The 12,169-nt window shown below is 38.5% G+C and overlaps 1 protein-coding gene across 1 annotated transcript in view; it reads right to left on the bottom strand.

Annotated features, from left to right (window-relative positions):
• Window positions 1–12,169, bottom strand: part of LOC121522464 (receptor tyrosine-protein kinase erbB-4-like) — a 536,924-nt gene that overhangs the window by 134,305 nt on the left and 390,450 nt on the right. The window contains exon 11 of the mRNA XM_041806890.1: window positions 4,463–4,553. Within this exon, the coding sequence (XP_041662824.1) occupies window positions 4,463–4,553 (91 nt within the window). The remainder of the gene's footprint in view (window positions 1–4,462; window positions 4,554–12,169) is intronic.

Here is a 12,169-nt window from a genome sequence, read left to right as displayed (position 1 = left end):
CAATAAAGAATAGCTGAAAATCTCCCAATTCAGGTGTGCACAGCTCAGAATCAAAAAGACTCAAGGCTATAATTGCTGCCAAATGTGCTTCAAATAAGTACTGAGCAAATACTTAAGTCAATGTGATATTTCAGTTTTTTCTTTTCAATAAAGTTGCAAACATTTCTAAAATTCTGTTTTCACCTTGCCTTGGGGTTCTGAGTGTAGATTTATTGGAGAAACAATGAATTAAAGCTATCGTAGCATCAGGCTGCAACATGACAAAATTGAGAGGGGAAGAGGGCCTGAATACTTTCTGTATGCACTGTAGTTTCAACTCACATATTCAACAATATTTCCTCAGAAAATTTGATGAAGTTCTGCCATTTCTGTATGGCAACTTTTAATCCTAAGCTTCGAGGAAGCATGCAGAAATACACGAGAGATAAATGCAGAGCACAGACAGAACACCCTGTCCATATATGCATTTACAGCATAGAGCATGACTGAGCCTTTAAACTGAAGAACTTCTCAAATGAAATGTGTCTGCATGTTACTGAACATGTGAAAAATGAACTTGTGTAAAGACAAAGGCAGAGCCCTTTCTTTTAAACTCTTAAACCCAACCAGGGATGCTTTCAATTTCTTAGATCAGTTCATCATGACTGAGTGAAAATTCAACTCATATCATAAAACCATTTATACATTTTACTTTTGCTTTTAGCGGAGATCTTTCAGTCTGTTCGCAGCATTTAACACTTAAAGACTTTGAGTCAAAGGGGCATGAAAATGTCATGTCAAAGGTTAAATCAGTTCAGTAAAAATATTTAGTTTTAATGTGGATATGGCGAGAAAACAAATATTTCAGTGAAGTCTGAAAACAAGTCTCCACATTCCCATGTGGTGTTAATTTGAAGAAAACGTTCAAATAAAATTCAACCATTAAACAACACCACAGGGACAAAGTAAAGGCTACCAATTATCTCCACCAGGGTCTTGTTTGTGTACAATAATTGCACCACGGTGTAATCATTCCACATTGATACAATGCGTTGATGATTTAAAGTTGGTATGATTGTAGTTACTTAATATTCTATTGTGTCAAACTTTAGTGAACACAATGCCCTGCTGCATTCCTACATATTTCTATTCAATACGCTGCAATGACATGAGAGTGTGCTCCTTTTTCTCTATCATATCTTAAAGCCCCCTCTCACTCTTCCCCATATGTCCTGCTTGCACAGTTTAAAAATGACAGGAGGCCAGTGGGGTGTCAGAGCCATCAGGTAGACGGGGTTCTATGCAGGATCAAGCACAGGATAAGGGCCGGGTGGCAGGCTGTAATTTGTACAGCAGCCTGCTGTTTCCATCTGCAGGTGCATGACACAAAAGTGCACACACACACTCCCTAATGCACACTCTCAGGTACACACTGTCACACTGCATCCTCACTGTGCATTCAGCTGCACAGACACATACTTTGTTTCCTTCTAAATGTCAAAGCAAGTTTTTAGAGCACCTTTGGAGAAACCACTAAACATTTAATAATAAATAATTGTGCTCTATGAGCTGGGTTAGAACAAGTCGGTGTCTTAAATGTCAAAACAAAACCAATGCCAAAAAAAATGCTTTAGCAGCAGCCAGTTCTTCCCACTAATGTCAGAAAGAAATACAAAAATATACTTCATGCAGCAAGGACTGACTAAAGAAGCACAACAAACAAAACCACATGAACCTATGCAATCTTCTTCCTACTTACCTCACATAGCTGATGTTAATATTCTTAAACAAGTGCAATCCAACCAAGGTATGTCACAATAAGTAACCATATGGGAGCATGGCATTAGTCCACTGATCCCCATAATCATCGTTCCTTGTAGTGCCCCCACCTTACCAAAGAAAGGCTGACATCCACCAAAGACTTGGCTTGACTTTGGCTGTTTTTGTTTTCAACTTTTTGAATTCTAGTGTACCACGTTTTCCCCTTGTCATTATATTTTGATGTCTTGTGTCAAGTACTTTGAGTTGCCTTGCACCTGAAGTGGCTCCAAATAAAATTGGCTTGCATTGCTTTTTTTCTTCACCTCAACGGAATAGGCTGAAAGCACTTGTTCAAGGCCTATTTCTAACCTATATTTGTGTCATCATTATTTTATTCTATATGTTCCAATCATTTTGACAATCTCAGAGCAGATCTTTGGCATGCGCCTTGGGAGCTTGGACCCCTATTTGTGAGTCAGGTTTCTAATGCATGCACCAAAACCACTTTCACTTATTTTTAAAAATTAATGCAGATCTATGGCTCTATTAATGTCATGAATCTGTTCTTATTTTGTAATTGGGTCCCATTTGTGTTTATATCTTGCAAACATAAGCTCTCCCAGGTTTGCACAATAAAAACAGTACTGTGCATAAGTTAAAGGCATGTTTGGGCCAAATATTTAGGCTGCATTTAGGAGTAGGAGTGGCAGTAAACCGCATGAAGGCACCATTTGGTGGGAGGGAGGATTGACACAACCCAGATCTGATCTGGATGTCCTTGTATTACCAGGCATGGGAAAATAGTCTGTTGGGAAAAAAAGTCTACATCTTTTAGGTGGAGTACAGGGTGGATGTGGTGTGTAAGCTTGGCCTAAGGCACAGTCCAAGCAGGTTGCCACAAATCCCTGATCATGTTGTGGATGTTCCAGGGGCCCGGTGGTCTCTGGGTGTATCACCAGGAGTAAAGAGGCCCAAACAAAAGAAATGCTGTTTAACTTCACCTTAGCTGGTGAGCAATGTGTGGACATGTGTCAAGCTTGACTCCAGCTGCCCCAATCTCCAGCCCCATGTTGTGGCCCAACGGGCCTTGTGATGAATCCTTAGCACCTTGCATGCCCAAAACTTATGCACATGACTTTATCTACAAAGGTTTTTAGACTCCAAGATATAAAGAAAAAGAGGGATAAGAGTGTTAGTAAGGACACACTGATGGTTCAAACAGTTTAGCAAAACAGGTTTACACAATTTGTTAGTTAGTACATAAAGTTACTAACCTGACATGCCAGATGGATGTGTTTCACACAGCCATCTAGGAAAGCTTCTATAGGAAACGTTTGGGAAAAGGCAGAGGCTTTGAAAAAAACTCAGCGTGTGATTGGATGAACGTTCTATCTGTCACATCTCTGCCAATCAGAGCAACAAAACCTGTGACATAGCCGCTATCGAGCTGCGCGTGAACAGCTACCGAGGAATAACGCGAAACATGGCGACTGTAGACATGTAAGTACTCGACTTTTGTTGTTTTTCAAAAGAAAACAATTCGCCAGTGAAAAACAAGGAAACGGGCGTATCCATCTGCTTTGCATGGTTAAAAAGTTATGTGAGTTCTCATGAATCATTTTTTATAACACAAGAGCACATGGAACACTACTTATCTGTGACGTCATACAATGACTCACTGACATCAGGCCAATACCTCATATCTCCAAAATCCTCAGTGAAAGACAGATGTAAAGGATGACCAATAGCACTTATCTATGAAAAACAAAAATCAAATCATGAAAATGGAGATACAAGGTTTTGGCCTGACGCCAACAAATTGCAACAAAAGAGGATACGTTTATAACCCGATATGCCAGATAGCCTGTGTCATAAATCCATTGCAAGGGATATACACATTCATCTGGGAAACCTCCCAGACAAAGCCAGCCAGAGTCAGGACAATCAGAGTGACAAGACAAAAGGAGGTAGTATGCATGTACAGCTTCAGTAGTAGTACCATGAACTTAGCAGGTAGGCGCTGTTGTAGTTTATGAACTGTGGAGCTTGTTGGTGGATAAAACTCATGCTGACGCTGGTCAGTAAAAGTGCAAAAAAACCACATTTTCCACCAAGAGGAGCTTTCAGTGTCCTCTTGTTTGAGTAAAAAACGTGGCCTAGTTCTGATAAAACTGAATTTATACTACAGCTACACCTGAGCAAATAGCTACATCAGTGGTTGCCATTGCTACTGGCTTCCAGTACAACAAAATGGATTCCTGCTAACGTCTTGTTCTCCTAACAAGACACTGATTGGTCAGGTCAGTTTCAGACCTGGCACATTCATTTCTGACTGGAGCTTTGCAAGATGGGCCTTCCTGATGATGGACATGGAATCTGGCTAATCAATTTGCTTTGCAAGGTTGGTGCATTTGAGAAGCAAAACCTCAGATGAATTCACTGTTTTGGATGTAAGCACAGCACATCTCTGCATGTGGGTGAGCTAGCTTGCACTCAGAAAAGAAGGGATAGAGACAGGTTAATTAATATCCTGGATACTGCTTATCTTTGGATATGTAAACTAATAAAAAAACAAATTTGGTCTTTTGGTACATTAGAGAAGCATTACTATTTAGTAAAAAAGTGCAACTACTGTATTTCTGCCAACTTGCATAAGCTCTGACACATTTATACAGAAATTAACAACTTATAAAAGTAAAGTTGTGAAGTCCAAATAGTGTACCTGTATAGTGCTCTTCCTCCAATGGTAGCCAGGTTGGAGAAAACACTGAGATCTGTCATGTTGTCCGGCCAAGACTGGATATTCAGAAAGCCTAAACAGAGACACATACAGGGAGACAGGTTATAATGAGTCACCAGTACTGTCAAACCAAAGCTGTCAATCAAACCTTTCTTTCATACAATGACAGGGATAAAACGAGAGGACAGCGATGGCATTTCTCTGGAATTAGAAGCATTCCAGTCCTGCAGTCACCACACCACCTGAGTCCCATCTGAAGGCAGCCAAGCTCCTCTAAGCCAGGAAAATATTATGGGCACAATGGGTCCACAGAGGAGTTGGTGCCAACTATGACGTGTGCAAAGTTTTATATATCAATATTTTTGCATTTCCTTTATCTGCCTCCCCACTGTTGAATCATTTAGATGATTAAATGAATAGCTGAGAGGACGGTGGTGGCTCATTTAGGATTATCAATAATGGATTCAGAAATATGAAATATTTAGTAGAGAAACGGCAGGGAGTACAATCCCCAAGCCAACACTAGAGGACAAACAAAACAGTTGGATGAGGTTATCAGACCGAAGAAAACACACACAGAGAAGATGGAGGAGTTAAGGTAGGGAGGAAGAATATGGAAGAATGGGAATCCCTGGTAGGAAAAACAACAGAGGAAACACAGAATGCTTCAAATCACTTTAAGATTGAAGGAAAACAGAGCAAGCTGCTGTTGTATCCCCTCTACGTCAAAAGAGACAGAAAAAGTAGGATGATGGGAAGTACGGTCCTTGCTCCAATCAACAAAATATCTGTGTTCCTTCCACATGACACAGTGCTCTGTTTATCCAGATAAGGAGCAATGGTGGAGTGAGGTGAGTTATAGAGAAGAGGGCTGCTCACGGCCTGTCGACACGAGAGCGATAACCTTCAGCAGCATGTTTATCAGTTATTGGACATGGTTTTGTTTGTTATATGAATCCCAGCTGAGAACAGGCAGGGTCTGAGCTGGTGCTTATTAAGAGTGTTTGATGAGGAAATGAGAAAATATCAGGTAGTTGCAAAGGAATTACACACCAGGGCTCATGCAAACGAACACGAGCTGAATCTGATACTAGAGATTTTTTTTTCTTTTTATGCAAAAGCACGCCAGTAAAGCCCAAACTGCAAAAAAAAAAACAAAACAAAACAAAAAAACTTCATTAAATAATGTGCATTGCTCTTCTTTTCCCTGGGTTTAGAGTCATAATGATGGAATCAATATGATAGATCAGTAAAGGGAATTCCATTATAGTGTTTGGGGGTTCTCATAGAATCTGCATCAAAAAAGCTGTTTACAAGGGTTTATGTCCTTATTTGCTATCTTGCATGCTAATTTTCATCACTGACGGTTGCCAGTTTGAGGCCTTGCTGCTTCTTTTAGGAAATGTAACATAACCAGATATGTAATTATCAGCTTATTAGCTGTTTGACACACAGTCATACAAACGTAACGTATATACTCAACAAACACGCCATACTATCTCTCAGTATTCCCATCTTCCCCATCATAAAAAGTTTGACTCCCTCTGTTTCTCTTCTTTGTTATAATGCTAGTTTTTGATTATCATAGAGTTGGATAGTTAAATAAGCAAACACAGCACAGTGGTGCAATATGTAAGGGTTAACGCCCGACAAGGTGCCCAATTATCAGGTTTAAAAATGGACTTTGCTGAGCACGTTGGACTGTTCAGGTCTCAACATCGTTCATTTATCCCTGATAACTGGACACCTCGTTGGGCATTAACCATGGTCTAACCATGGTAATACCATGGTCACTTGCCAATGAAAATAATTTATAAAACTACTAATTTATAATTTCATACGTTTTGTGATCAAAAAAGAAAGTTTTACTAAAACAAAATTTTCTTTCCCTAAGCAACGCTTGAGGGCTGACTAGCAACTGGAATAGCCATTCAAATTCCATAATATTCTTAGGGAATGTAAACATAGTTCAGTATTCCAGTAAACAGGCGGGCCATAGATACAAAGTCACAAGAGAACAAAAAAATTAGTATGCTCAGCACACTTTCTGAACAGATTTTTCAATGAAAAGACATGAAGACGAGTGAGACTGAGAGTCATCTGTGGTCAGACTATAAACCTGTATGTTAACATGAACAGTCAACTGATAGAAAGCTTAGTTTTAGTAGACCAGCTGTTTGAATAAACAGAAGAATCCCCCCTTCTGCACTACGAATCACAGACGTGAAACGGAGCTGTCCATGCTCCGAATATCTGATAAGTATTGACATGTCATTATTTATCAGATATTATCATGCTGGTTTATCGGAAGCATTTCCGTTGGCTCTACAAAGAAATAATGGCTAGTTTTCTTTTGTTTATGTTATTTGAATCTTCTGACAATAGTTTATAGCAGTCAGAACAGGAAGGAAGTGAGTTTTTGCGACACTCACCTCTCAGTGTTAAGGTGAGCCTGGAAACAAGACGTACATCGGATATAGAAGATAAGACCGTCTTACGTTACTGGTCTTAAACCTGGAGTCTGTCATTTTATTTATGTCAGTTAAGTGACGGTTGATGCCAGTCTGCAGGCTCCTTAGGCTGGCAGCACCGTACTCCCTGCTCAGAAAATGTGACTGTCTCAGGTTGCTATTGTTCATAGGCATTTTCCTGCATTATGAGTATCAGATTTGCTAAAATGTAATGTTTTTTGAGATATCGGCAGTCTCATGCCAAAATTCAGACTTTCGTTACTTTTTCTTCTTCAGACTTACAACAGGCAAGACATTAGTTGAAACACACATTTAGCAGATAAACCAGTTGCAGTGGGAACAAGCAGGAAAAAGGGGTTTCATTTATGTCGTTTACCATAACATCACTCTTTTGGGTAAGGCTACATTTATGTACCTGCCCCAGTAGCTGGTAGGTTGAGCAAATTCACCCGACACTGCTCAGAGATGCCTGCATTTGGCTGGTGGTGTGAAGCCACAGGGCAGCAAGCTTTCTTTGGTGCAGTCCTGACTAAAACTAAAACATGGTGGTGTCATCACTATAGTTTCAGCTGACTGGCTAATTTCCTATGGTTTGTTGACAAAGGGATGCAAACTTCAACTAGCTTCCTCTGAGACGTTACAAGAGTGAAATAGCTCATTGCCATCTTGGTTTAAACAAGCATCCATCATGTAAGATTTGGAGGGAAATGAAGTAACAGTCTGAAACAAAACGGGGGACATCTGCCTCCTTCAGCTCCTGGAGGAAAACGTCACTATTGTGTCACCTTTTTTCTTCATTTATTTCCTGAAAAGGTCAGGAACATCAATAATACACCAACAACTGATAACACAGGTATGAGCACACTTCTGTTTACAGAAGATCTAGAGAGCAATGAAAAAATACTACAAAAGTACACCAATAAAACCATAAATAAAACTACAAGTTACTCGTACATCCCAAGGAGAGATTCAACTTGAATAAAAAAACGTGATGTCATATATAAAATACCCTGCCTTTCATGTAATAAAACTTATGGGATGTTGTTTTTAAGATGCCGGAGAGCAGGGGACTTGGTTGCTGGATCCAACAGGATGACCAAATCTGTATAAGAGCAGCTGATGTCACAACAATGTCATGTGACTTTCTAAGGAGGACTGCAGGAAATGAGCAGCCAGACATAAAAGGAAAACAGAGACTCAGTGAGCCCTGTTGGACTATGATCACTATGATGTTCAATCACACCACCTCTGGATGATGAAGTCCCTTATCCTGAACTACATACAGCACTATGAGTTTTATTGAGGTGGTGCAAAAACATAAATCTACCTATACAAAAAATACTGCTTTAACAAATCCGCAATTATCTGTAACCTTTGCAACTGCAACAAAAAAGATTGAAGACTCTTATAATTTGGACTCTGTGATCAGAAAAGGCTAATCCCTTAAAGGGGGTTAACTCTGGACCTATTCATCTTTGAAAAACTACAGTGCTTAACAAATTTATTAGACCACCCTAACCCTAACCAAAGTAAGGTTTATGCCACAGCTGCCCTAAATTAACAGCATTGATAATTACCAAAATCATTTTTTATGTTTCTGAATTTTAAAATTTACTGATTTACAAAAAATAGTAAAGAACATTATTATTTCTTGATTAATATGTCCAATTATAGTTATTCACTTGCATTCCTGAAAAGAAAAATGAGTTTTAGTGGTTGAATGTTATTCTTGATTAATTTCTGCCTTCTCAGAGAAGCCCAGTGAGCCGGCTCAAATTTGGGTGAATTCAGTTTGAAATCCCTCATTCCTGTTCAAAATGGTAAAACGTGGATTGCTCACTGAAAATGAAAGAGTCTGCATTAAAGCACTTCATGATACTGGATGGTCTCCGAGACATATATGACAGGTGGTCTAATAAATTTGTTAAGCACTGTATATAGAAAAGAAAAAGGTCAGAAAAACTGCATCTACCTTCTAAACTCTGTTATAGTGAATTTTGGGTGCAGCAAAGAAATGGTGTATCGTCAGCTGCTTATGTGCCACTAAACACAATTACAGTAGCCCTCGAATATAAAACATAAAATGACTACAAAACATGCAAAAAAGAAAATAATAAAATTGTGAGCTTACAGGCAAACGTTAAGAGTTCTCAGGTAGAGGGGATTCAATCTGAGTCACAACATTGAGAGAAACCCACTTATGCTAAATTTCATGAGTCAGTCGCCCTTTCATTGACTAATGTGTCTTTGAGGATGCTGAAATAGAGAGACAAGTCAAAGAAAGAGAGAGACAAGTCAAAGAAAGACAGAGACAAGTCAAAGAAAGAGAGAGACAAGAGAAAAGGAAAGGGAGACAGAAAAAAAAATGAAAGAAAGAGAATTGGAGACAGGTGGACGTGTCGGTCTGTAGGATGAGAGCTGTCCTCCAGCAGAGCTCATTTGAAAGCGGGAACAGTGCTGCTGGTGACCTTGGGGCCACAGAGGCAGGTTGGCTTTCTCTGTCAGAAGTCACGTTCTCCTGACAGCCTGGAGAGATGACAAGCTGAGCTGACACATATCTCCGACTACACGGGATTTAGACAACGTTTTGTCACCATCACTTGCTCTGAATGCCATTACTTAGCAAACAAAAAGAATAAATAACTCTGAAAAAGTTAATTCAGTCATCTACTAGTTTTCATGAGTGATTCAAAAGCTGCCTTAGAGATAGATTTGGAAAAAAATCTGTTTACCCACATTTACTAAATAATATAGAGGATTTCCTCTTGTAGTTTGGTTGTAACATCAGGGTAGAATTTTCTTACTTTCTGTCTCCTTTCTTTTTCTGGTTTTTCTGATTTAAGGTTTCACTTGTGTTAAAAAGATCAATCCATTTATGTCCAGCTAATTGCAACTTGTTCCACAGACATACAATCTCAGACTGCATTGTGGGCTGACCTTTAAAGAGAAAAATGTCTCAGCTATAATTGTCTTCTTAGTTGTTATTTTCTATCCAAGGTACATGAAGGTTGTAAAACAGTTTGATACCCTATTATGACAAAGCGAAACAAGTTTGATTGAAACTTTTCAAATTTATTACAAATTTTTAAAAAATCTAACATACATTAATATTCACAGCCTTTGCTCAACACTTTGTTGAATCTCCTTTGGCAGGAATTACAGCCTCATAACAAAATGTGGAAAAAAGGTGCTGTGAATGTTTTCCAGTTGCACTGTAAGTGCTGCGCTGTGAAACTAGTGGTTTTAATGATTTTAAGGCCTGAGGCAAAGACCGATGTGAGGCCCTTCCCTGTTCTGCCAAAACCATTCAGAGTAAGAGAACACAATATTTTCAAGCATCTTTAGATCCTAATAGACAAATATCCGACAGCATTCATTGGCATCAAGCCAAAACTTCATATCTCCATTTTTGATTTTTTTTTCCCCAGAAATAAATGATATTGGTTTTATACATCTGTCAGTGTATTTTAACACAGTTCAAAGCTATAAAAAATGTCAAAAAGATGCTAAATATGGCTATTCAGTTTAAATCATGAGAAAAATAAAGCATGTTTTCTCAATCCCTGTGGTGATTTTGGAGACATGCTGGAAATATTTTACTAGCATGTTAAGCTAAGTTTACATTTTTTTAAAAGACATTTTCAAAGAACAAATTCTGACTCAAGTATTAAGTCTAAGGCATAATTGACACAGTTTTAGTTTGATGAAAAGAATGTGAGATAAAAGATCCTTTTCATTCATTAAACCTTTCGTTAACCTTGAAGAATCATGAAGGACATGCTCTCAGTTTCAGTGGTGTCTAGAGCAAGGATTCTCAACCTTTTCAGCCTGTGACCCACCAAATAAAGGTGCCAGAGACTGGGGACCCCCTCTACACCTGGAGGTGGTTGAACAAAGCCAGGCACAATTAAAAATAATCATGGGCAGATAAGGCCGTCCATAAGGGGGACAACGGGAAGATCTTTCTGGCACCCAGCCAAACTGGGGTCCATGGAGGTCAGCAAAACCAATGTCCATTGTAAAGTTAAACTGTGCCATCCATATTGTATATTTAACCTAAAAAATAACCCGTATTATCAAAGCAACAAATATCTTTTTTAAAATCATTTGTGTAGTAAAACGCCTTCTTAAAAAGGTAAATCCCTTTTGTTAAAAACAGTTAAAATGGTTTTAAAAAAGCTAAAATGGGTTAATAATCGCAAAAATAATTGTGAAAAAGGTGGTGAAGTTGGATTTTAAAAGTAGCAGAAATAGGTTAGAAGTGGCAAAAATTTGGTAGAAATGGCAAAAAAAAAAGGCAAAAATTGGTTAAAGTGGCAAAAATGGGCATACATAGTGGTAAAACAAAGTAAATTAGGAAGAATGGGTGGAAATGTAGTGACATGGGATGAAAAACTGATATAAACTGGCAAAAAAGGGTTAACTGATATAGGAAGAACAGGCAGATATTGGCAGAAATTGGTTAAACTAGCAAAAACAGGCATATCAAATGGTGAAATGGGGTTAAAATGGGAAAATTGTGCATAAAAAGTGGTAAAAATGAGTAAATTGTAGCAATAATGGGTCAACAGAGGCAACATTAAGCTTCAGTGGCAAGAATTGGTTTAAAAGTGGTAAAAACAGGCAGAAAAAGGTGGTGGGAAGAGTTTAAAACTGATAAAGATATGTGTTAAATGGTAAAAATGTGCTAAAAAATGATGAAAAGGGATAAAAAAAAATTCAAATTAAAAAAATGTGTGTGAATGAGCAACAGTGCAATTTGAAAATTATTCTTAGTGTTTTAAGGGCATCTGGAGACTCCCTTTCAGTGTCTCCCGACCCCCAAGGGGTTCTTGACCCCAAGGTTTAGAACCACTGGTCTAGAGAACAGCAACACCAAAAAAGTGTATAAAACGGAATACTACAGAGATAAACAACACATAATAAGAAACAGTTGCATTTAAGGGCAGCATACTTTTTCCTAGGTTTAAACAGGCATGTAGGATGAAGTTTTTGCAGTCTGAAAGTTTGTAGTAAAGCGTTTCTAGTGAGCACAGCAAGGAAGCTAAAAGTAGTCTTTCTTAACAAAGCGTTTACTAGTGGGGCTTCAAAAATCACACAGTTATTAGAACCTGTCAAATTTAAATCCAAGAATATTATAAATAAAGCACTTAATAAAGCCCTTTACACCCCTAACATGGCATATGTCTAAATAAGGTGTCTTGATTTTTCACACTAA

This window comes from Cheilinus undulatus, linkage group 15 (assembly GCF_018320785.1).
Source record: "Cheilinus undulatus linkage group 15, ASM1832078v1, whole genome shotgun sequence".
NCBI classification, from domain to species: Eukaryota; Metazoa; Chordata; class Actinopteri; order Labriformes; family Labridae; genus Cheilinus; species Cheilinus undulatus.
Note: the sequence above shows the minus strand (reverse complement) of the source record. Positions and strands in the feature narration are given on the sequence as shown.